Source organism: Dermacentor silvarum, chromosome 1 (assembly GCF_013339745.2).
Source record: "Dermacentor silvarum isolate Dsil-2018 chromosome 1, BIME_Dsil_1.4, whole genome shotgun sequence".
NCBI lineage: Eukaryota > Metazoa > Arthropoda > Arachnida > Ixodida > Ixodidae > Dermacentor > Dermacentor silvarum.
In genome coordinates, this window is record NC_051154.1 from 176,564,906 (window position 1) to 176,590,125 (window position 25,220).

The 25,220-nt window shown below is 48.5% G+C and overlaps 1 protein-coding gene across 5 annotated transcripts in view; it reads right to left on the reverse strand.

Moving 5' to 3' along the window:
- Positions 1-25,220, reverse strand: part of LOC119436439 (rootletin-like) — a 199,970-nt gene that overhangs the window by 125,461 nt on the left and 49,289 nt on the right. For all 5 annotated transcript variants that reach the window (XM_049657710.1, XM_049657691.1, XM_037703285.2 and 2 more), the window contains exon 10: positions 8,501-8,626. In XM_049657710.1, coding sequence (XP_049513667.1) covers positions 8,501-8,626 — 126 coding nt within the window. The remainder of the gene's footprint in view (positions 1-8,500; positions 8,627-25,220) is intronic.

Genomic DNA, 25,220 nt, shown 5'->3' on the forward strand with positions numbered 1-25,220 from the left:
ATCACATCATGCCACCTTCACACGTATCCCAGTGCACCAGCTATAGATTGCGAGTTGCTCGTCCTCACAACCAAAACTCCATTTCAAGGTACAGTTTTTTCTTGGGTAGCTAAAGACTGGAATGACCTTTTCTACTATATTGCCGCCATCATAAGTCATTACATAATTATTCTTTCTGGGGTTTTACGTGTCAAAACCAGTTCTGATTATGAGGCACGCCATAGTGGAGGGCTCCGGATCAATTTTGACCACCTGGGGTTCTTTTAACGTGCACTAGAATGCAAGCACACGGCATTTTTGCACTTCGCCTCTATCGAAATACGGCCGCCACGGCCGGGATTCGATCCCACTACCTCGTGCTCAGCAGCGCAATGCCTTAGCTGATTGAGTCACCCAAGCGGGTCATTTCATTACAAAATTCTGGAGATTTACCACTCATATTTTACATTAATCACCTGTCTTTTTCCTATGTAATTGCTATCCATCTTTATGTAATAGTACACCGAATGGCGTATTTAAGGTAATAAAGTGAAGTGAAGTGAACTGTCAAAATAAGTGAAGTCACTGTGAACATGAGTGTTGCCAAGTCCTTGCTGTGCTGCTTGGAGGGCGACAAGCATTCAACTACCTTCCAAGAATCTTTTCAAAGACCACTGTGGATGACAGAGGAGGCCAAGCAGGTGTCCCAGAGTTAGCTGCAGTTATGCATGCAATGACTTAATTTATTTCGACCCGTGTTTCTCAAATTGCGGACCATGACCACTAAATGGGTCACAAGCCTTTTTCTGGGGGTCGTAAAGGGTCCATCTATGTGTACATTCTGCTTGACGGAATAGAGATTAATTTTCAGTCTCAGTGCCCATACTCTTTCAACACAATTTTCGTTAGAAATCATGTTTTTTATGCAGAGTGTAATATTAGTTTTGGCCACAAGATGGACATCAAAGCGGCAAGACAAACAGCGATCTAAACCTTCGACCGCGACAATGAAACTTGTGGGGATGCGCAGACTCTCACGCATCCCTTGATGTTGTTTTCCCCACATGGCTCCCGTCACTTGCAATCCGGCTTTGCCACGTAGGATTACGGCGGCGGAGTTGCAGCGTATTGCGAGAGATGGCACTAGTGTTGCGTTGCTAACGCCACCTGACGGCGGGGGGTTACACGGGCGCAAAGGGGAGAAGGCTGTTCCTCTGTCGGTAGGGGTCGGTGAGCGATGCGGACGTCCCGCGCGTGCGCCGATCCACGCGTCGCGAGACCGTCTCGCGTGGCTAGGAGGAGGGCACCGGTATGGACGAACACGGATCGTTCAAATGCGCCACCGTTCGCGTGACCGTACACGTGACAACTAGGCGATGGTGTCATAGCATGGGGCGAGAACATATTCGCTCGCTATCCGGTCGCGGTGAGTCGAACTTCCTTCATTTGTCGTGCGCCCATGTGAATGTTCTATGCATAGTAATTCGGATAGCGTGTATTAGTGTATGAAAGGTGCAATAAATGCCCTTTTGATTGTTTGCACTACTGTGTTGCCGTTCCTTTGCCCCAAGAGCACGTACGAGACCCCACAAACTCCACTGAACATAGCCTCCCAACTGCACCCAGTTTTGATTCACTGAAACTGTAGAATTGGGGTTCAGCAAATATGGTTGTATCAAGAAAGAAAATACATCCTTTTCATTAAAATACAATAATAAATCAGTCCTTGTTAAAAAACATTACCAAGCATTTTTGGTACCTCTCTGCAGTCGTTAATGCAGTGGTTAATGTATCTGTGTCATTGAGAAACAAAATTTTCAGAAGGCTTATCAAAGTAGGTGTAGTGGGCGGGGTCATGGTAGGTTAGGTAACTACTAAAAGGGGTCACGTACTGTAAAAGTTTGAGAAACACTGCTTTAGACAAAGACTGTGAGGGTACAAGCAGCTTAAGCTTACCAGCAGCACTCTGCCATAGTAGTTTACATAATGTGACAGTGTTTACTGCAAACTACATTAGCCATGTAGAATATATAGTGTATCAACATGAAAGGAAAAACCAAATTTCCATTTAAAAATAGTAATTTTCATTGTTTCTGTGCTGAAATGAAGAGGGGATTCTTCAATGCAAGAACAGCAAACAGCAGTGGGTGAGATTCTGACTTGCATGTGCTAAAATCAAGTGAAATGTGCTACAAGTGACATGAGTACATATGAAAGGTTCTCCATGGCAAGATATTTAACATACAAAATTTTGATTGAAGCCCTCTTGTATGTGCCAAGGTCATAGAGCAAAATTCTTTCACGTACAGTAAAAGCTCATTAATTTGACCCTCATTACTTGGGAAAATCAGACACCTGGACCAGTTGTCTTGTTCCAGCAAATGTGCATATTCTGTAGCACCATGTGCTTTTAACTCGGGCTTGCTTTGCCATGGATTGGTTAATTTAAACATGCTACAGATCATGGTCAGTGCAGAGTGCTGCTAACGTGATGGCAGACAAGGGATGAAAAAGTGATGCTAGCACCTAGCCAAACAAAGTGACTTTGTATGAATTGCTAAGATCTTAATTCATAAAGGATCCTTTTTCTTTTTTTTTTTTTAACTGTGTGCATGCAAGAGGTGCAACAAGCAGTTCTTCCTCTTTCATTCACTGCGAGACATGTAATGGTGAGACAAATGCCGTGGAAACCATCAGTGGATAAAATGAAAGGCACTTTAGTGGTAATGTTCAGCTTACTGATTACAGTGCAATAGTTGATTACATTTCTTCAAATCATGAAGGACAAATTTGTTGTGCCACCACTATTGCACTCTAAAGGTCATGATGCCATCATCAATGACACCTGTCAGGTGAATGTAATGATGTTTACGTTCAGGGGCGGATCCAGGTTTTTTCTGAGGGGGGGGTCAGCTTCTGTCAATGATGATGATGATGATAGTAGCCTTTCTTATTTACCGAAATTCACCGTTTCTGCTCATGATAAACCCGCGTTTTATACGTCTAGAGCAACACCCGTAGCCCACCGTGGTGGCTCAGTCAGCTCGGGCGTTGCGCTGCTGAGCACGAGATGGCGGGATCGAATCCCTGCCACGGCGGCCGCATTTCGATGGAGGCGAAATGCAAAAACGCCCGTGTGCTTGCGTTGTAGTGCACGTTAAAGAACCTCAGGTGGTCAAAATTAATCCGCAGCCTTCCGCTACGGCGTGCCTCATAATCAGAACTGGTTTTGGCACGTAAAACCCCACAAAGAGGCAGAAGACCTGTAGCGAAGCCAGATATCGGTTTCTCCGAGCTTATAGGTAAAGGACGTTACTCAATACAGCCATGTGCTTGGCGACTGTGCCTGATAATACAGGGTGTTGAAAACTAAGCTTTACGTTTTTCTTAAAGTTAGGCACTGGGAGGCACGCGAGGACCACCTGTGCAAATAAGTTATGTAGCCAGGGGGGCAGAAAGTGAGATCATAATAATCGCTGTGAGCAGCCCAATTAACTAAAGTTGAACAATTATTTTTGTCGACTGCAGTAAGTGGGTATGTTTGTATTGAAGACTTAGAGGCAGTCGTGTTCCTTAATGCATTCAATAAAAAGTTAATTATTCTATCTTAGTCAATTCGGCTGCTGACAGCGATAATTATCATCTCACTTTGTGCCCCTTGGCTACATAACTTATTTGCGCAGGTGGTCTTCACGTGCCTCCCAGTGCCTAATTTTAAGAAAACCATAAATCTTAATATTGAACACCCGGTATATCTAGCCTGTATTGCTTCTTAAAATAAAACTTGGGATGATCTGTTGCAGGTTTGTTATAAATGCGTAAGCACGGGTCCGTCTTTGGAGTTCTGTTGGGACACCTTGTTTTCCTTAAGGAGATTCTTTGTGTTCGGCTGAGACACCTTCGTTTGCATTGGAGCTCTAACGCGGCAACCACTACGCTGGTTGTTTACGATATGGGTATCACCGTGTATGAAGACTCACGACACCACCTACAAGAAGAACGATGTAGTGTCGTAGCCGAGAGCACGAACCAGCGCCTTCATGTTTTGTTTCCCACGCGACGCCATCCTTTTACACAAGGCGCGCATCTGCTCCCATTTCTCTAACTACGCGACGCCATCCTTGGCCCGCGCACTGGCGTTGGCCGCTGACGTCACGCTGCCCCACTTCGCAGCCGCTGCTCGAGACTTCGCCCCGCTCCGCGAGAACGCCGACTCAGATAAACGGATCCAGCGGCTTTGACCCTCCTATGCTTAATGTACGGCAATAAAACTCCGAAGTTACAATGAAAAACTTGTAGCGTACGAACGGTACTGTGCTCGTACTGGATATTGTCAATGTGTAACTGTGATCACAATGAGTGCTACAGTTAAAAAAATAGTTGCCCATGCGTAGTTCTTAGTTTAGCTGTTAGTTGTCATTATTTATACAGGGTTTGTCCGAAAAGTAATGTCAGTGAGTCGATTAAAAAGAAATTATTCATCAGATCGGTACAACACAATAAAATGTTTCAATATAGGCTCCTCCTGCATCGTTACATCGCTTCTAGCGAGATTTCAAACCATCGAAGGCGTCACGGTAGGCCTCCTTAGGAATGTCCTTTAGAGCCTTGGTGCAAGCCTCTTCGACTTTGCTAACTGTCGCGAAATGATGTCCTTTCATGGGAATTTTCAAGGGCAGAAAAAAGAAGCCTGGGAGAGCCATGTCAGGACTGTAGGGCGGCTGGGGAGCCGTTGGCATCTTTCAATCGGCCAGGAAGCCGGTCACGAGGAAGGCGGTGCAGGCTGCATGGTGCGTTGTCATGGTGAAGTTTCCAATCGCCCCCGATATCAGGCCTGGTGCGATGAATCGTTCGTTTGAGTCGCTTGAGCACTTTAACGTAGAATTTGGCGTTCATGGTTGTACCATAGGGTACAAACTCATGGTGGACAAGGCCACTGATGTCAAAGAACACAATGAGCATGGTCTTGACCTTTGACTTGCTAATTCTGGCCTTCTTGGGGCGAGGGGACGCCGAGCTGTTCCACTTGGCACTTTGCCTTTTTGTTTCGGGGTCTTAATCAAACACCCAAGTCTTGTCACCTGCGATGACATTGTCCAAAACGTGGGGGTCATGTTCGCACAAGTCCCAAACCTCCTGGAACGTTTCAACTCTGCTCGATTGTTGGTCGTCCATTAACATTTTGCGCAAGATCATCGCGCACACTTTTTGCATCTGAAAATTATTCGTCACAATCTCGTGAACGGTACTTTTTGGAATGTTTACTGTCTATGTCACTAAACGGACACTCAAACGAGGGTCTGAGTACAAAAGATCTCTCGCGCGCGTCACATTTTCGTCGGTAATGGTCGTTGATGGCGGTACAGCGCGGGCTTCATCGTTGACCTCTTCACAACCTGCTTAAAAGACCTTGTGCCCCCGGTAAACTTGACGTTCTGACAAACTGTTATCACCAAAAGTTGTCTTTATCATAGGAAAACTTTCCACTGCAGACTTGCAGAGTTCCACACAAAACTCGATGGCAATCCTCTGTTCCAACGAGCGCTGCATTACGGCTTGCACAGTAAATGAAAATGAGTTGACGAAAAACCTTGTCCTTACGCTCCAGATGGTCGCAGATGACTGAGCGACCACGCCTGCGTAAGCTAACTTCCCCCTCCACCAATCCCAACTGGTCTTAGCGCACTGCGACGTATAGTCGCTTCACAATGCAATCACTCACATTACTTTTCGGACAAACCCTGTATATGAACACTTCAGCAAGTGATCTCTTTCTTAAGCAGGTTGGTCGCGGAACCGATGACAGCCAATGAGGCAACCGATGACACCCCAAGGGGCAACTAAGTTGATCAGGCGCGAAGGCGCTCACGCGGACATCGGCGTGCTTGGCAAAAGGGACGCCCCCTCGTTCATTGGACGCCACCGACGGGACGAGTCGCCGGCGCCAGGAGGTCCAAGGTGTTCATGAGAAACAACAAGTACAGCAACTTCGCGACACCACACCCCGACGGTATACAACTAAGCTTGTGAGCGAGCTAGCTTTACTTCTACATGGCTGATATCACTGATACTCGCGAAAAATACTTTTGAAGAATGCTGGTGGCCATATTTTTTGCGACAGGGCCATCCCCCTGTCAGCGAGGGGGCGATGCAGAAATCTGAGGGGGGGGTCAGGACATCCGGACATCCCCCCTGGATCCGCGCCTGCTTACGTTAATGATGGTAACAGTCATGCTGGCAGACTTGTTTCCTTATAAGATCTTTCACATTGTGAGCAGGCCAGTACAGAAAGCAACACAATGCACCGACATGCTAGTTGCCGCAGCTTAGCTTAAAGAAGTTCTGCAATTATAAAGCAGGAGGTGACCCGCCTCGACAGCAACCAATTGACAGCAGCCACTTGGCACATTTATCCCCAAGGTGATTTCTTCAACATGCGTTTTTTACAAGTGGTCAACAGTGGTTGAACCAAAAAAATGTTGCTGGAATCAATGTTTAGACAAGGGGACTTGTCTTCATCAGGGTCTTTTGAATGTTACCAGTGCAGCTTGCTTCAACAAAGCCTTCAGTTGACAGGTGTATTAACTCTTCTTTACTTTTTAATTTTCTGGTGAAAAGTCTCACCTGTAGAAATTGCAGGCAAATTTTCAGGATATGAATTAAACAGTAGTCAAGTAAAACATTCTTATCTTCGATCAATATCACTCACGACAAAAAATAATTGAATGTTAAGCAGCAGCGTTGCCTTCACTATATCTGGTGTTCGGCATTTTCAGTTTAAACGAAAATAATTATAAATGGCATGCCAATTCTTTTTCTCCAGCGATTGGTTTTGAAGGGACACTAAGTGAAACTATTGAGCCAAATTAGATCGATAGATTATTCGTCTAGAAGTCTATCACCATTTTCCAAGTGCCAATATACGAGTTTATTGCATACAAAATAGCCACCGAAGTCCCGCTGCCGCTCGTCAATTTTAATTTTCCCACAGCAATAACGGCCGAGTTGACATAATCTTCACGTAACCTTCCTCTCTGCCGCTCTCTGAATCGGTCAGTGCCGACGTCGCGAGATACTGCAGCTCAATAAAGGTGGTGCCACTTCGATTTACCATTTTCTTCATTTTCTAGCTTTCTAAAGCTCTGTTTTCACTACAAATGATGAATTCGTTATTACAGAAGCCAGGCCCGTAGCCAGGCCCGTAGCCAGGAAGGGGTGGGGGGGGGGTCTCCAGCAGGGCTGCCGCCACCCCGCTGCGCAAAGAAACTTGTCAACAGCTGCTCACCATGTGCCAGACTGAGCAGATTGTTTTGTGCTCATGTCATGTCCTACAGCGCTGAGTACATCAGCCGAACGGGCCGCCACGTAAGCGATACGTAGCATCACGAAAGAGCAGAGGATGCCGCACCCAACAGTCGGCACCCGATAAACAGAAAAGGACGGCTGCGCTCTCTACTTTTCAGCCACTGCGACCGTTCCGCCCCTCTTTATTCTAGTATTTAAAAATCACGTAATTTACATACTGCGATTTTTACCAAAAATAATTATTGAAAAATAGGTGCTTTCCTCAAATAGTCAAGGCCTTCAGCAAGTGGGCCCCTCCGAAAAAAAATTCCTGGCTACGGGCCTGACAGAAGCCTAATAGTCTTTCTGTCTAGCTCGACTTGATATTTTCCCTTAGTGTCCCTTAAAAACGGTCAGTGGAAACAACTTTACTAGAGAGTTGAGACTGCAATTGGTGCGTAGCTGCTAGTCTACATGCAGTCAAATGCAAGGAGCCTGAGAGGTCATAATCGTGCATCAGGCTGCTGCCCAAGAACTGAAACAGTTAAGGCACGAAGAGCATATTTCAAGGTTCAGTTTTTCTCACGGCTTTTAATGTTAGAAGTTTCATTCTTTTTGTGCACGACTCCGAAGACTTACTGGGACCGATACCTATTCCTTATTTTCTTTTCCATATTATTTGTGAGAGCTCAGAACCCACACAATGTAAAAATTAAATCCCACTTTATTGATATTCATATCTCAAATGCACACACACTCTTGATTCCTGTTAGTTATTGCCATATAGTGATGTGCTGTTCCCAAATGGCTTGTTTGGAGCTTGGTTATTCTTTATACTGAATGCAACTAATATTGGAAGAGCAACTAGTATGTTCAATAGGGGAAAAAAGAACACTAAGCTGAACGTAACAAATTGTTTACTGAAAAAAGCCAGTGAAAGTTGACAGGGAAAAAATACAATTTTCAGGCAGCAAAAAGAACTGAAATAAAGTATATCTATTTTGAAAAATAAAAACAGAAGACACTGAACGGTACTTATATCTGGTATTTGTTGTAAGCATATATTCGTTGCATGCTGAATATATGCTTATAACTTACGAGAAACATTTTATATTTGCTTCCCTATATCTGATAATACATGTCCATTATATCGATGTTCGACTGTACAAGAACTTTAATAAGCGGGAACTTCTTTTCTTGAATTATGGCAAGATTTCAATGGAAATAGAGAACTTACATCAATCAGCCTTTCATTTCCATAGCCAGCTTCAAGACTGCTCCTTTCACCCCGACGCACAGTGACAGTATTTGGCACTACAAAGTGGTTTCCAGCTGACCTTGATGGGTAACGACTCTTGGCAATCTGTTGAATATAAACCACAAAATTATATATGATATAAGAGTTGATTGCCAATAGTATCAGGCATCCTACAATACCCTTGGGGGGGACATGATACAAAAACATAAGGGTTCAGCAAGAAAACACCATGTCAGGTGTAATGTTTTGGTCAGACTTCACACCGCCATCTACAGTGAGACCTAATCTAAGACGCCAACGAAGTACCCGCTGTTATTACATGCAATAGCTACAAATCTGATCAACACTTGCTACATGTACATAAGTTTCCATGCAAACAAGGTTTAGCCCTAGCGAAAATTCCAATACAAATTTGTATTAATCTAAACAGTATTTGCGTTTGATGTATAAGATATTTATTAGTGTGATAGGAGTTCAGATTTGTCTAGTACAATTGGTTATTAACTGATTAGTTTGTCAGTCCATCAGGAATTTGTATTGAGTACATATTTATTTAACTATTTATTATTTATTTATCTATTTATTTATCTACTTAATTATTTCAAAATACCTTACAGGCCCGAAGAATGGGCATTGAGTAAGAGGAGCTTCAAGATATTACATGGTATAGACAGCGTATAATTAAATCAGTCTATAGGTAACCTGTATTTGTGCATATATAATGCAATACTCCTTACTGATAGGCTAATAGAAATACATATTAGGCCCACCATCAATCTACTAGGACTATTACAGATAAAGCAGTCTGGCCTTATAAGTTGAAGTAAGCTAAACTCGTGCATATTGGTGTTGGAATCCCCTTATCTATTTAACTCCAACTATCCCCTCATCATATTTAACGCCTCTCTCAAGCAGAAGCGAGTTCCAGACTGACTGGTGGTGAGGATTGTGCCAATGCATAAATCTGGAGATTAACAAAAAGTTGAGAACTACCATCCAATCTCTTCGACTTGCGGATACTCCAGAGCATATTATATCTAAATCTATGTATATATACTTAAAGGCACAAAAGCATGCTTTCCTAATCGTGCTCCACAAAAACCCAACTCCTTGAAACTATTGACGACTTCACATATGCCTTCAATAAGGCCTTTGACAAGGTTCCTTGCACTGAGTTAAGGGGGGACACGGGTCTTAGAGACCAAAAAATCGCGAAAAAAATGGGTTTCTTGAAAGTAGTATTTTCATAATATACAAACACTGCCCCACGTTCTGACCAAGTTTCCCGCGTCATGGATCAATATTTTAGTCGCAATATCAATTTATGTAACCATCGCGAGCTATATTTTGACGAAAAGAAGCATAAAAAGGGGGCTTTTTTCATGCCGCGTCGCTGCTGAACGACGTATGCTGTCACGGCCATCTTGGTCGTGTTAGAAAGAACTACTTCTCTTCTTCAATTTCCCACCACATTTTCGTTCGTCACCCTATTCGCTATTTAGAAATACCGCACCGAAAAAAAGTCCCAGCGTGCGACCCCATTGGCCCATTTAGTGCACGTGACCAAATAAAGTCCTGCGATTGGCTTAGGCGGCTGGCATCGTCTGCTGCGGCGCGCGGACGCGCTTGAAACGCGAATCGCGACGCCATTTTGAAAGCTGCTAGCGCGGTGATGTCGGAGTGTCGGAAGTTTGCCACTCGACACAAGTTTTGCAAGAAAAGAAAGCCAACGAGCTAAAACTTCGAAAAGTGCTCCAATACTGCCGAAAAACACAGCGATGACCACCCGCCGGCAGTTTCAAGCGACGGCTGCGACGCGGAATGCAACGGGCCTGGCGAGAGTGAGCGAGGCCTAACGACGTCGGCGGCCGATAGTGATCGCAGGAGCAGCGTTCGGCACTACACAAAGATGGTGCAGCCAGCGGAATTGCTCCAACGGCAGAAGCAAGCAAGGGAAAACCTCCAACAACTGGCGGGAACGTCGGTAACGAAGCGGAAATTGGACATATGTACGAGCGTCAACGACGGTGGGGACGGGCCGGCGGAGATGCGAGTCACGCTTTTATGTTATCAGTGCGGAAGCGATAAGCGCTTTGCTCTCGCGTCTAAAGTGCAGTCTCTGTGGCGGCTCCGTGACTTTTGACACAGAGGAGCGAGAATGCCGCCTTGCCGTCAAGCTTCTCGTCATTTGTGAAAACTGCGGCGATGTTTCCGAGTAGAGCTCGCCGCGCGTGACAAACAGCAAAACGGTCAGCCCCTTCGCAGTGAACATTCTCGGCGCTCGTGCGATGGTTAGCACTGGAAATCGACAAACAGCGATGAACAACGTTTTTACTGCAATGAATATCTTGCACCGTGGCCTTCATAACAAAACGTGGCAAGGCTATCTCAAGCAGAAACTGGCGCCAGCGGCGTCGTCTGCTGCCTAAAAGCTGATGGGCGCAAGTCATTGTATAATGACTTGAAAAATGACTTGAAACTTTCGAACTCCGGGAAATATAGCAGTATCCTTCGATGGCTCGTGGATGATGCGCGGCCATTCGTCGCACATCAGAGTCGGCACGGTCCCAGCATGACCCAAAACAATAACGAATGCTTGCATTCCATGATTTGGACATTGGCACCCAAGGAACAGCATGCCTCGCTTTTTGCCGTTGACGCTGCTGTGGCTGAGGCAGTAGTGAAATTTAATTCGGGGAACGAAAGAGCTTCATCTGCCTACTCCAGGAGCTTCATTTGAAGGGCTACCGAACCAGCATGAGAATGGCCGAGAAAGATAACCGACGAGCAGCAGCATCAGCCCGCAAGCGTGCATCTGCAGAAAATCTGTGTCAAGCCTTCAAAAAATGCCATTTGGGTAGCTGTAGGCAGATAGATTACATCCCTGGTGGCTACTGACCATTTAGATATGTGGGATATATCAATGCTTTTTGTTATATTTGAATAAAAATGAGCTTGTCTGTTTTTTTGCATTTTCTCAAAACGTGATTTTTTGAATCTTTGCATCCTTCCAGGAGCGATTTCGCAGTAATCGGGGCACCTAGAATTGTAATTTTTGTTGCAGTACTGAGCTACATGAATAATGCACACAATGGTAGGAGCAGATTTTTGTATCTCAGTTTTAATTTTTTTTATTGTCCGTACATTAAACAGCCACTTTGAACCCATTCGAACAGAAAGCTTTGATGTGCTGTATAATTGTTAATAATTGTTATACTAAAAATGTGTTCCTACAATTGTGAAGCTTATGGTTCCTAGTATCCAGCTATGTGCCTAAAACAAGATTTTGATGAGTAGTTTTCACTCCATTGTTCCCATAAACGATGCTAATTTTAATTACTTTAGAAATAATTGGCATACTTTAAAAACAATTACATATTTGGAATCAGCATAAAAAAACTGAATAAGACTGTGAAGTTTCATTAAATTTTATAAAGGGGGTCTTACTGAGTACACCTAGGCATAAACTCTAACATAGTACAGTATAGACCACTTATAACGTAACCGCTTATAGTGCAGGACCGGATATAGTACGGTCTTTCAGACTCCTGTTAATTTTCCCATAGCACTCCATGTATATGCATACTGCTTACAGTGCAGCCGCGTGAGACGAAATACCGATTATAATGTGGCTTCCACGGGAAAATCTCGCTGACAAGGGCAGTAGCGAGCACGTTTCTGAACGAGGTGCGGCCACCGATGGGAGAGGAGATCAACGAGGGCGATGCGGAGGAGGAGCACAAGTCCAAGGGCGATAAAATTGTTGCCGCGCGCCGTACGTTCGAGTGAAAGCATGCGGGGGACGCGCGCTTTCACTCAGGGAGAGGAGGGGAGGGAGGGAGGGGAGGGCGACGCTGTGCTGTGGCACCAAATGCGTATCTTGCAACCGGGCACAAGGGAAACTGGCGACGCTATCTCCCACGTGAAAGGAGCAAAGCGGAAAGGCAGCATGGGAGGGAGGGAGGGAGGGAGGGGGGGGGGGGCAGCTTCTACTCTGCCAACAAATGCGTTCGCACCTGTGCCGGCTGTCGGTGTTGTCGCGCGCACCGTATCCCCACACGGCTCTGACCTTTGTTTGCGCTCTGCTTCAATGAACATCTTCCGACACCAACTTCGGTAACCAGGTATGTGCCACTGGAAATGTGCCGCTTTACATTGACGAATATTATTCCTTAAGTTTCTTCGATGCTGAACGGAATCAAACCCAAACCAGACGCATTAGCAGGCTTCGCCACAAATGCACCGGGTATGTGGCATTTTCAATGCGCTCCTTTCACGCCAACGCTTTAGCGAGCTGCGCCATGAATGCACTGGGTATGTGCCGCTCTTGAATGAACCTCTCGCCAACTTGGGTCACTGAGTATATGCCAGTGAGAGTGCAGCAAGCAAGAGAACAATTCTCAGCGTTCGCAGGCACCGGTGCACCACGCTTCTCGGTCTCGAAGGCCATGCACGGACTTCTTGGCAGTGCCATTAGATGGTGCAGCGCGTCTAAAAAGAAGCGCAAGAGAGGAGCTTGACTGCTGCACGACGCGTTTCTCAGCGTTCGCACGCACTGGCGCGCCATGCATTTTGGAGGTCACGTGCAGGATTCGCGGCGGCGGCGCTAGATAGCGCCGAGTGTTCTTAATGATGCGCGAAAGAGGAATCCCGCTGCAGTACACTCCTCATACATAGCTGGTTTCGACGGTGGCAATACGTTGTGTTGCTACATTGATTAAATGCTAACACAGTACCGTCGACAGTCATCGTGAGATGTGTGCTTCTGAAATTTTTTGACTGTCTGAAAAAAATCAGCCTTTTAGGAGCGGTAGAGCTCAAAAACAACCACCTTAAGATGCCATAAGTAGACCGTGCCAGCCTGCAAACAACCACCAGCAACAGCAGCTGAGCGTGTACCTGGTATATAACACAAAGCTTTCACCCAAGCCAGCATGGCGCGCACTGGATAAAATAGTGTGAGGAGAGAGCGGCGGCATAAGCTGAACCAGAAGCAAGGCAAGGCATGGTTCTCGGAGGCTGCACGCGAGGTTTACTTGTAGTTGCCAGAGAGAGGACCAGGTGGCGCGAGTGCATTGGCTAGAGGGGAAGGAAAGCACAGGTGGCGCGGAGTTTGGTGTGGTTTGTGCAGAGAGACAGCATGTGGACAGCGTGGGGGAAGAGTCACGGAGTGCTGTAATAAAGTGAATGTTTGCGACAAACTTGTCGGCCTGTCATCGTTCATAATAAGTGGGGGCTAGTCCGGGATTGACATGGACATGGAGGCGGTGAACGTGACCAACGAGTTGCTGCAGCAGCTGCTGCAGCAGAACAACAGCTCCGCCATGCAACATGAGCAAATTGCGGCAGCAGTTAAACAAAGACTGATAGCGGCAGAGGCAGTGCCGGGAGGTTCTATGACAGCAGCGACGGCAGTTCGATCTTCCGGCGACGCCACTCCATTGCAAGGCAGCTCCCAAAATACCATGAATTCAATGACACCCAGTTCCTCGAGGAGTATTTGCACCAGCTGGAGATGTTTTGTTTGGTCTCCGGTGTTGCCAGCAACAAAATGCTCACCCACATTGTACCCACTGCTCTGGAAGTAGTGTGAAGTTGTAGTGGCGCTTCGTGACCATGTTTGCATCGTGGGAGGCATTAACTGTTGCCTTCATTGCAGAATTCTCTTCTATTGACACGAAGCGCCACTTGAAACAAGAACTTGAGCTCTGCACGCAGTACCCAAAAGAAAATTTAAAAGAATTTATTTACACGATCGCGGCCTATTATGACCAGATCGGTGGCGAAGTAGCGCAATCGGAAAAGCTTGACCACGTGCTGCGGGGAATGCCCTCGCAACTCCAAGACTTGGTAGAAAGCAAACAGTTTGCCAATCTAGCAGAGATGGATAAGGCAGCTGACAGCCTCATGGAGCACGCTTGGAGGCAGTTACAGTACAAGCCTTGCTTTCCAGTCAGCTGTGAAGGTGACTGGCCTGCCTGGAACGCAGCCCAGAGTGTTGATGGCTGCAGCTGTCGCGCCGTTTCAGTCTCTGCCGGCAGCATCCTACTGGCCGTTGCATTGCTTGGCAATACAGCCATCCTACCATCGAGATCAGCTGTACGGACTGACTGCTCGTGCTATAAGGCCACCTCTCGCAGTGATGTCACAGGATACCAACAGTGCAACTCCGGGGAATTTACCTGCCATCGCTAAGGAGGTGTGGGTCACCTAGCTTGTGATTGCCCCACAGATCGGCGTACCGGTCCGCTCCACTGCTACGAATGCAGCAGAATCAGGCATTTCCAATCACAGGGTCCCGAAAGCGGGAGGCAGTAGGTGCCACCTTGGTGGGCAGCTACGCGACTGCGCTGCAGGTAGTGTTTTCAGCCAACAGGAAGGAGACCCTGTCGGAGGTGCAGATCGGGAAGACTACGTTCCAATACAGGCTCAAGTGTGAGCTTATTTTGAATGCCGGGGACAAAGGTAGCAGAGGAGACAGGTGCCATGCTAAGGACACAGGTATGTGCATTCCCCCTGGCAACAAGTTGGTCTCGGTCTACCACAGCCCTAAAGTGCAAGATCCAGTGGCTATGAGCAGCTGCAAGCAGCCCTTCCTGTGTGTGCCAGACCTACGTCAGGACATTGTTCTCGGTAGGGACTTTTTGAGTGCTACAGACATCTCTATACACGTAGCACTATGCGGATGGACTATTGGCACCGACCCGCAATGCATTGTGCTGTTCGCTAATCGCGACAACGGTCCAGCCACAGTGCTCACAATGGAGGATGATGGAGAGTCTTACTACTCGCACACCCTCTTTGAAGAGGTTCTTGCAGATCTTGACATAGGGAGTAGTAGCATTCTAACCTGAAGAAGGCAAATACTGCGCTGTAGCAACAAAACTACAACCAAGCATGAAGAAAGTGCTTGACCTACTTCAGCCCTTTGTTCACTACAATTCCTGGGTGCACCACCCTCGCTCAGCACTGCATAGACACACGGAATTGTGCGCCTGTGAGATGCAAGCTCTGTTAAAAATTGTTGAAGGCTCCGTACATGACCTCCTAGAGCAGGGTATTACAAGGCGAAGCAGCAGCCCTTGGACTAAAGCCCCAGCGCTCGTCGTGAAGAAGTCTGAAGGCTACCAGCTTGCTGTAGACACCGACTGTTGACTGCACGAACCAAGGCACCTGCCTACCCAATGCCTTGAACGGACTTGCTGCCAGCACAACTTTACCAAGCTCCGTGGTTCTTAAGCTTCGATATCTCTCAAGGGTTTTTACAGATTCCCGTTTGCGACGCTGACCTTATGAAAACGGCCATCTGCCATCAGGGTACGTGTTAATTCGTCAGGATGCCCTTCAGAGTGGCAGGTGGCCCGGCAACTTTTCAAACCTTGATGGACCGTGCGCTACAGGGAATTAATCACCACTTCACTATGGCATTTTTACATGATGTTCTAGTCTACTCGGAGACACTTGAGAGTCAGGTTGAGCAGGTGAGGGAAGTATGTAATGAAGGTGCTGGCCTTACGATTAACCCGGACAAAATAAAGGTGTGTCATCGGTTCCTTAAGTTCTTGGGCCACATCATCTCACCTGGGCAGTACAGACCAGATGAAGAAAAGGTGCATGCTGTGCTACGAGGGCGATTCAGAAAGTAATGCCTCCAAGCCCACTACTTTGCCAATAGTACTGCAATCATCATTATTGCACTGATGTTTAAGCTATTAAATGTCACTTGCCTCACCATCCTATCTCTTCTCGTTCTAGAGTAATCGAACAATCCATGGCATCCAGTGGTGACGTCCGGTTGAAACAGCGGGCTGTAATTGAATTTGTGACTGCGGAAGGTTGTGCACCCATCAACATTCATCGCCGTCTGAATGCAGTTTACGGGAATGCCTGTGTTGATGTCAGCACTGTGCGGAGATGGGCAAGGACTGTGAAAGACCAAAATCCAGCCACATAAAATCTCCTGGATCAGCACCTAAGTGGATGGCCCGCAACGGCCCCTGATGAGGATCATCAACATCAGGTGAACGAGTTGATTCGGGGCAATCGCAGGATCAAGCAACACGAGATCGCAACAAAATTCGCCATTTCCATTTGTTCAGTGAACCACATCATCAAGGACCTCCTGCGTTACAAGAAGATTTGCGCTCATTGGGTACCACGGCAACTGACAACTGACATGAAAGATTCGAGGAAGAGAATCTGTCAGCAGCTGTTCCTGCGATATGAACAGGAAGGTGACGACTTTCTTCACAGAACTGTTACTGGCGACGAGTCATGGACACGCCCTTACGATCCGGAAATGAAGCATCAGTAGATGGAGTACCGCCACACGTCCTCTCCCCCACCAAAAAAATTCAAAGTTGTCCCATCTACTGGCAAATTGTTGTTGACCCTCTTCTGGGACTGGGATGGTGTCGTGCCTACTGCATTTCTGCGAAACAGTCAGACAATATACTCAGACCGCTATGTTGACACCCTAAAGCAACTGCAGGCCAGATTGCAATGCACTCGCAAAGATAAACAGGCAATTTTGCACCACGACAATGCTCGTCTGCACCCAAGCCACAAAACTCAAGAAGCACTGCAGCACCTGAGGTTCACGGCCACTCTGCCTCATCCTGCCTATAGTAGTCCAGATCTTATGCCCCGAGACTTTTGGCTCTTCCCCAAACTTAAGGATCACCTTAAGGGCCAATGCTACAGTTGCGACGCGGAGGTGGAAACAGCAGTTCGGCAATGTGTTGCCAGCAGCCCCTACAATTCTTCGCTGACGGCATGAAAAACCTTGTTCTGCATTGGCACAACTGTGCTGCCCGTAATGGGGACTATGTTGAAAAATGATGTCACCATTTGTAGCTGACATTGCAAGCTTTCCACTGATACCTGTATCGGTGCTATCTGTCAAACACAAGTACAGGTATCACCTTGGAGGCATTACTTTCTGTATCACCCTCGTAGATTACCCAAGACCCAGCACAATTAAGCAGCTGCAAGCCTTCCTGGGGCTTGCTTGCTATTATAAGAGCTTCATCCCACACTTGTCAATGACAGCACATCCACTCACGGATCTTTAATGAAGAATGAGCCATGGCAGTGAGCAGAGTCAAGAGCAGGCTTTTGCTGCCCTCAAGAAACCCTTAGCTCAAGATGCAGCATGTTGTGGGCCTTCCAGATCTAAACCGACCTTTCGTGGTTGAAACTGATGCAAGCGGTGTCGGTATTGCAGCTGTGCTAAATGCAGGCTGGCCCTGATGGAGTGCAGCCTGTTTCCTTCATTAGCAGGGTTCTTACAGAGGCCTAAAGCCATTATACTGTCCAGGAACGAGAGTACCTTGCAGTAGTGTGGGCAGTGGACACGTTCAGGGCCTATCTTGAATTTACCAAGTTTAAGATTCACTGTGACCACTCGTCCTTGTCAGAGGTGTTTAGCACTGACCAAGCTTCGCCCAGGGTCAAGTGTTGGGTCCTACAAGTGCAGGGCTTCAATTGCCGAATCAAGCACAGATGGGGACTGGCAAATATACCTGCAGATGCCTTGAGCAGAGCCCCTTCTCCAGTGTGAAGACCACTCAAGTGACAATCTGCATGAGACATTGTTCCCCATTGCTGCTCCAGAACCTGAAGTGAAAATTACATTTGAGCAAGTAGCAGTAGCCTTGGAAGAGGATGCCACACTCTTAAGTGACACAGGACGGCTCATCCAAGAACAAGTTCTTGACGCCCATCTCTCAAAACTGAAGACTGGTCCAAGGGACTAGGCTCTCAGGCTCGGAACCTGATCACTACTTTCTTCATGATCTGGTAGAGACAACAGAACTGGAGCCAAGCGGACTGCTGGTTCAGCAATGAGGCAACAAGAAGGTACCGTGGCTACCAGACCAGATCTGACACCTGGCACTGAAGATGGCACATGACCATCCCACTGCAGGCCATGCCGGATTTCTCAAAACCGTGAGACGTGCCTCAGCACAGTTTGTCAGGCTGGCAGTGCTGTGCTGTCTGTTAGCGCACAAAAGCTTGTAGACTCTTAGGGTCTCACAGGAATACCAACCACCGCTAGTTCGAGCTTGGCGAGCCACAGGGACGTGTCAGCCGTCACTTCTAGTGCGCCGCTGTGCACGCGCTAAGGCCGCAAAGGGGCTACCAAGGGCTATGCATGCAAGAACACAGTATTGCCCCGAGTTAGCAGGAGCTGTTTATTGTCTCCGTAGGCACCCAATACTGCACAAACGCCCGGTCCCGGGGCAGCACGATTACCAAAGGGCTCCCACGCCAGGGTCGAAAATATAGACAGAGGCACCTATAGCACGTCGCTGTGAGAGCAAAGGCTCCCACTCGGACACACTGTTAGAAAAGTCCCGGTGGCTGTGCTACTTGTTCTCACAATAATCAACGAGCCAAATCGAGACAGCTCGGGCAATCTCCTTCAGCTTGGGCCCCCGATAAGTGCAGCTTGGCGTGGTACGACTCCGCACAAGCACTATACGCCATCTCACAAGGTGGTTGCAGCACTGCCGAAGGTACGAAGCGTACACAGGCAATATCACTGCAAAGCGGTATATAGTTCTGGGCGTAACTGGCTGATTATTCGCTACACTAAAGAGGTTTATTTTTGCTCGCTACATGATACGGTACAGCGATACGAGACATGTTAAGACCTTTGCACATGCATGTCGTATACCGAGAATTACTGGGGCAGGGTCCACCGGTAACCGTAATAGCCACCCTAACCGTGATCACTAACAGAAAGATGGCAGCCCCCATACAGCGCCGACCACCCACTTCGATACGAATTCGCGCTTTTTACTGGCTCTCTGCCCTGTCAGCAAGAAACAAGGGGCAAAATTCGTCATCGCTAAACCTCATCTCAAGCTGAGGTCAAAACATAAGATATGTTTTGTCATAATTATTGAGATCAGCTATTTGTTTTCTCGCTGCTAGGACTACAGACACGGCACTGAGCCGTAAAGCTGGTTTGATTTCTAGTTAGCAGCTGGCACCATAGCATTAGCATTGGTGATGCGTTGACGATGCGAAACGCTATAAAAGCCTAATCGTCCATTGTATCATTAATTTAATACCCCGCTCTAGCATGGTACACGATGACGGTAGCGAGCAAACGCCAAGTAGACGCCAAGCAGACGCTGTGGTGCAGGTGAACGTTTGTAAGGGCATTCGCCCGTACTACTTGCTAAGGAGGCTGCAAGGTAACTGCAGGGAAAGCGTACAGGTAAACTGAAGCCCTGCTGTTGCATGCATGAAAACGCAGCTTATGGTTACGGCGTCAAAATTATTTTTGCGTAAATCTACCAACCATGGATCATGTAACAGGTGTGGGGATGCGAGACTCTCACGGATCCCCTGATGTTGTTTTCCCCGCATAGCTCGGGTCTCCTGTAGCCCGGCTTCTCCACGTAGCTAAGCGCCGGCGGCGGTCGTGGTGGTTGCGACACATTGCGAGAGATGGCGCGAGTGTCGCGATGCTAACCCACCGAACAGCGGGGCGACTTGGGAGAAAAAGGTCGAAGGTGCTTCCTCTTCGGGTTGGGATCAGTGAGCGATGCGGACATCCTGCGCGAGAGCCGATCCACGCTTCGCGAGACAGTCTCGCGTGGCTAGGAGCAGGGCAACGGTATGGACGACCACGGATCGTTCGAACGCGCCACCGTTCGCGTGACCGTACACGTGAACGACTAGGCGTTGGTGTCATAGCACGGGGCGAACATATTCGCTCGCTATTCGGTCGCGGTGAGTCGGACTTCCTTGATTTGTCGCGCGCCCATGTGAATGTTCTATGGGTAGTACCTCGGCTAGCATGCATTAGTGTATGAAAGGTGCAATAAATGCCCTTTTGATTGTTTGCACTACTGTGTTGTCGTCCCTTTGTCCCAAGAGTGCGTGTGAGACCCCACATCTGGCTGCCCAACGTGGACCTCTTGGGGCGTCGAACGACAATTTTAACAGTTCTGCTCGGTTCGAGACAACCTTTGTTTCAACCGAACCGTAGTCCTAGCGTGGATTTTGATCGCTAGTGTCGGCGGCGTGCTTGAGCGAGGCGACGGTTGCTGTAGCGTGTTTGAACTTCTCCACATGCTAAGCCTTTTCACGAGTGTTTTGTTGAAGTACACTCGTTGGTACCAGAGCCACGTGGTCTGCATCCTGGGAGAGCGAGGCCTAGTGCCCACGGAGCATTGGCAAGCCTGAAGCGAGCGAGTACGGAAGCCTCGTGGGTGGTCCGAATTTCTTATGTAAATAGCTTCTTCTATCTCTTTGACATCGGAAGTCGCGGCTGCCGGGTGCCGCTACGGGCTAACTGGTATTGCGGCCTGGCACCGGGCGCTCCGACACCGTTCGGGACGGTGGGCGCCGTCAACTCGAATGCTGTGTGCACCAAGCGGGGTAGGACCACCTCACAGAGCTAATGTCTCCTCGCGACTGCCTGTTGTGCCCATTTTGGGTGATGGTTTTTTTTCAGATGCCGGTTGTTGTCAAAGTAGCGACGCATTAGGCCTAAGGCTTTACAAAGCCGCCTGTCACACGTTGAGGGACACAACCTGGTGGACCGTGGTGTTGAGGTGTCGCGCATTGCTTCCCTCATTAGTTCTCCTCGCACGAATTGAAATTACTTGCTCGACTCAAGAAAGTAAGCTTTGTTCACGTGATCTTAGCATCTGAAATGCCGCCCGAAATTTTGCTAGCCGAATTGAACATCGTACCACGTGGGCGATGCGTATGCCAAATTCCTCTCCCTTGCACTACTTTAGTGTTTGTTGAGTGCGTTGAGTGTACGCAGCGTGAGCGGAGTCACCCTGGTTTGCTGTCACCTGCGCATCGTCAGCGGTGCTGCCACGGACTACAATCGAGCTACCCCAGGCAATGGACAAGCCTGTGGCCAGTTCGGCGCAGCGACTTCGGCGGCCGCCTATGTCCGGCTCGCAACCGTCAGCGGCTGGGAAAAGAGCCGGCAGTCACCAACGGCTACTGCGGCTCTCGCCAGCAGGGCGCGTCGGCACGAGCGAAGCTTGCTCGTGCCGAATTCTGCGTCGCCGTTTCCGAAGTCCTGGGCTGGAGTCGTGCCATAGATTCTGCAGAGGTGGTGCTGTGGCCAACGGACGCCAGTGGTGAACCACAGAGACAATGTCGGCTCGCATGTTGTGGATAACGTGTGGACATTTCCTCGGTGTGGCCACTGTCGCATGTACTAACTTAGGTTCGCGTCGCGCGCCTTGATAGACCGTGTGACATGTTTCGCCGGAGTATGTGTTTAAGGTCGGAGGGATGTGGGGATGCGCGACTCTCACGCGTCCCCTGATGTTTTCCCTGCATAGCTCGCATCTCCTGTAGTCCGGCTTCTCCACATGGCTAAGCGCCGGCGGCGGTCGTGGTGGTTGCGGCGCATTGCGAGAGATGGCACGAATGTCACGATGCTGACGCCACCGAACGGCGGGGTGACTTGGGAGAAAAAGGTCGAAGGTGCTTCCTCTTTGTGTTGGGATCGGTAAGCAATGCGGACGTCCCGCACATGCGCCGATCCACACTTTGCGAGACCGTTTCGCGTGGCTAGGAGCAGGGCACCGGTATGGACGAACACGGATTGTTCGAACGCGCCACCGTTCGCGTGACCGTACACGTGAACGACTAGGCAATGGTGTCATAGCATGGGGCGAACATATTCGCTCGCTATCCGGTTGTGGTGAGTCGGACTTCCTTGATTTGTCGCGCGCCCATGTGAATGTTCTATGGGGAGTACTTCGGCTAGCATGCATTAGTGTATGAAAGGTGCAATAAATGCCCTTTTGATTGTTTGCACTACCGTGTTGTCGTCCCTTTGTCCCAAGATAACGTGCGAGACCCCACACAGGATGGGAAGCAGACGCTGAGCAGATGACGTGGTGCGGATGAGCACATCTCGAGGGGCATTCGGCCTTCCTATCGGCTAAGAATTTGTGTACCTTCCACAGTGCTGCAGCCTGCTCGTGAGTTTGAGTATAGGCACCGCTCTTTGGTTTAGCATCCGGAAAGGATCAACACAAAGTACGCGCTCACCACACAGGTAAAGGCACCATGCTTGCACAGGCTCAAGTCCTAGACACAGAGGTGTTGGAAAACGAGAGGAAAGCATGTGCGTGCCTGCCCAGTGCCGTCTCGGAGGTAATTGACCCGCGCTCCGTCGTGAGCAGCCGACGGCAGCTATCCCTAGCTAACTCGCGATGCGAGCCCCCCCCCCCCACCACCAACCATCGCCAGTGGAGCACCACCGCCAACAACCGTCGCGAGTGGAATGGGGAGAGACATAGGGACGGCAGAACAGGTGAATGCCTGCACAAAGCACCGGTGCATACCTCAATTCCCACAAGCTCGATGCCAGAAGCCTGAGGGCCTCATAAACAGTCAGTGGGCCACAGCTCTCATGGAAGAGTTTCGTGTCGATATTATCAGGCCCTTGCCATCTGCACCTCAAGGCCACAAATTCCAGAGCTCTTCCCTCTGTGAGCGACAACAAGTGCAAAACTTTTAGAGTGTATGACTGCAGTTTTTTGTCGCCGTGGCACACCTGTGGCCATCACAAGTGACAATGGGAAGCCCTTCGTGAGCACTTTATGGTGCAACCTCCTAAAACACTAGGGCACAAAGGACCATCCTACTGTATCATACCGACCGGCAGGACAATTGCTCGAGCACCACAATGGCACCATTAAGCAGTGCCTACGAGCATACTGCTCCAACCAGAAGGACTGGAACTGGCACATAACCGAGATCGCCTTTGCAATGCGTACTGCAGACAGCATAGTCAATGGATATACTCCAGCCTTGCTGTGTTACGACGGTGAGCTCTGCACCTCATGGCAACCCGCAGGTGACAAGGAACATACAGAGCCTCTGGCAGCGGCACACCGCTGTTTCTGAGCAAATACGCTCAGAAACATCAAGCAGCTGCTTGGCAAGTGCAGAAGTACAGTTACAACCATCATCGGCAGCCAACAACCATTAAAGACGGTGACCTAGTGCTCTTAGATAGTCACACCTTGAGTGATGCTGTCAAGGGTGTCTCAGCCAAGTTGGCACCGCGGCGACGTGGACCTTATCGCGTAGTCAAGCGGTTAGGTGACAATGACTGTTTTGAAAGATCCCACTACGGAATATCATCGAACTATTGCCCACGCACACCAGTTGGTGCTCTACCATGAACCGCAGCTTCTCTCTTTCCATATTGCCTCACGTTTTGAGGGGGGAGAGTTGTGAGAAGAGAGTGGCGGCATAGGCGGACCGAGAGCTCCAAGTGAGGCGAGGCAAGGCACTGTTCTTGGAGGCTGTGTGCGTGGTTGACTGTAGTTGCTAAAGAGAAGACCAGGTGGCCCGAGTGTGGCTACGAAAGGGGAAGGTAGACGTGAGTGGTGAGGAATGAGGTGGGGTGTGCGTTGAGGGACAGCATGTGGACAGCATGGGGGAAGAGTCGCAGAGTGTCGTAATGTAGTCAATGTCTGCGATGAATGTGTCAGCCTGTCGTCGTTCCTAACAATGGCCATAGCATGTGAAAGAGATACACAGTGAAGTAGTGGGTAAGTCATTGGAGTGAACTGCAATTGTTGGTTTGTGCATGCTAGTATATTTTGAGTGGCGAGCATTTGCTGGACCAATTGGGGCTAATGGGTCTCGATGGGACAAAGAGGAAATCACAATGTTTTATTAGGCTGGGCTATTGGTTGTCAACAAGCAAATAACTAGTGTTGGTTTTGCTTGAAGAACTCTTTAGGCTAATAGGCTATTAGTTGTCAATATCCTTATAGGATACTAGTTCTATTGGAATTTTCGCTAGGGAGGTGCATTAAGTGTTAGCACACTACTACAGTTAAACCTGAATATATCGAAATTGACAAATTACCGAAAAACTTCGTTATAAAGAGGATTTCGTTATATGCAGGTTCGGCACGAAAATTCGAAAAAGAAACGCTTACCATATTTACTCGATTCTAACGCGCCCTCAATTGTAACGCGCACCCTTTTTCCGTTTTGGTAGAAGCACTCATCCTTGGAATGTCACACCAGGTACCAGATGCGTGGACGCGCGTCGTTTCGCACAAGCGCGAGGCATCGGAAACGAAGAGCGAGCGTCACGATGACGTTGTAGCATCGTATAGTGTTACAGTAGAACCTCGTTGTTACGTTCCCGGGGGCTGCGTTTCCCGGCTATTACGTCGTTTTCGGCCTGTCCCGGCACAGCTCCCATAGAACCCAATGCATTGGTAACCCCGCTGTTGCGTCGCAACTGTGGGACCGTTCCCGCATCATACGTTGCGAACTGCCACCCCCGCGCCGGCCTGAGCGGCCATTTTGACTTTTCATGTCACTTGGCTTGGTGGCTTGACGATGGCATTGGCCGCCCAAAGTGCCGGGGGCGACAACTATGACTTATTTTAGGTTTCCACCAGCTAAAGTATGGCCCTTGAGATCCGTATTTGCTATAAAAAGATGGTGTCTATGACGCGTTGTGGCCCTAAAATTGGTTTGGCTCATAGATGTTCCGTATAAAGTCCAAGGGCGACAACGCAGTCGCCGCGCTGTATGCTGTATGTGCGAGTGAAAACGTGCGAGGGGAGCCGACGACCGCGTCTAAATCTCGCGCGCGCAAGAAAAGCAGGGAGGAAGCGCGCCTTCTTCCGTTGCGCTCGAGGCACCGGCGAGGGAGCGAGGGGGGAGG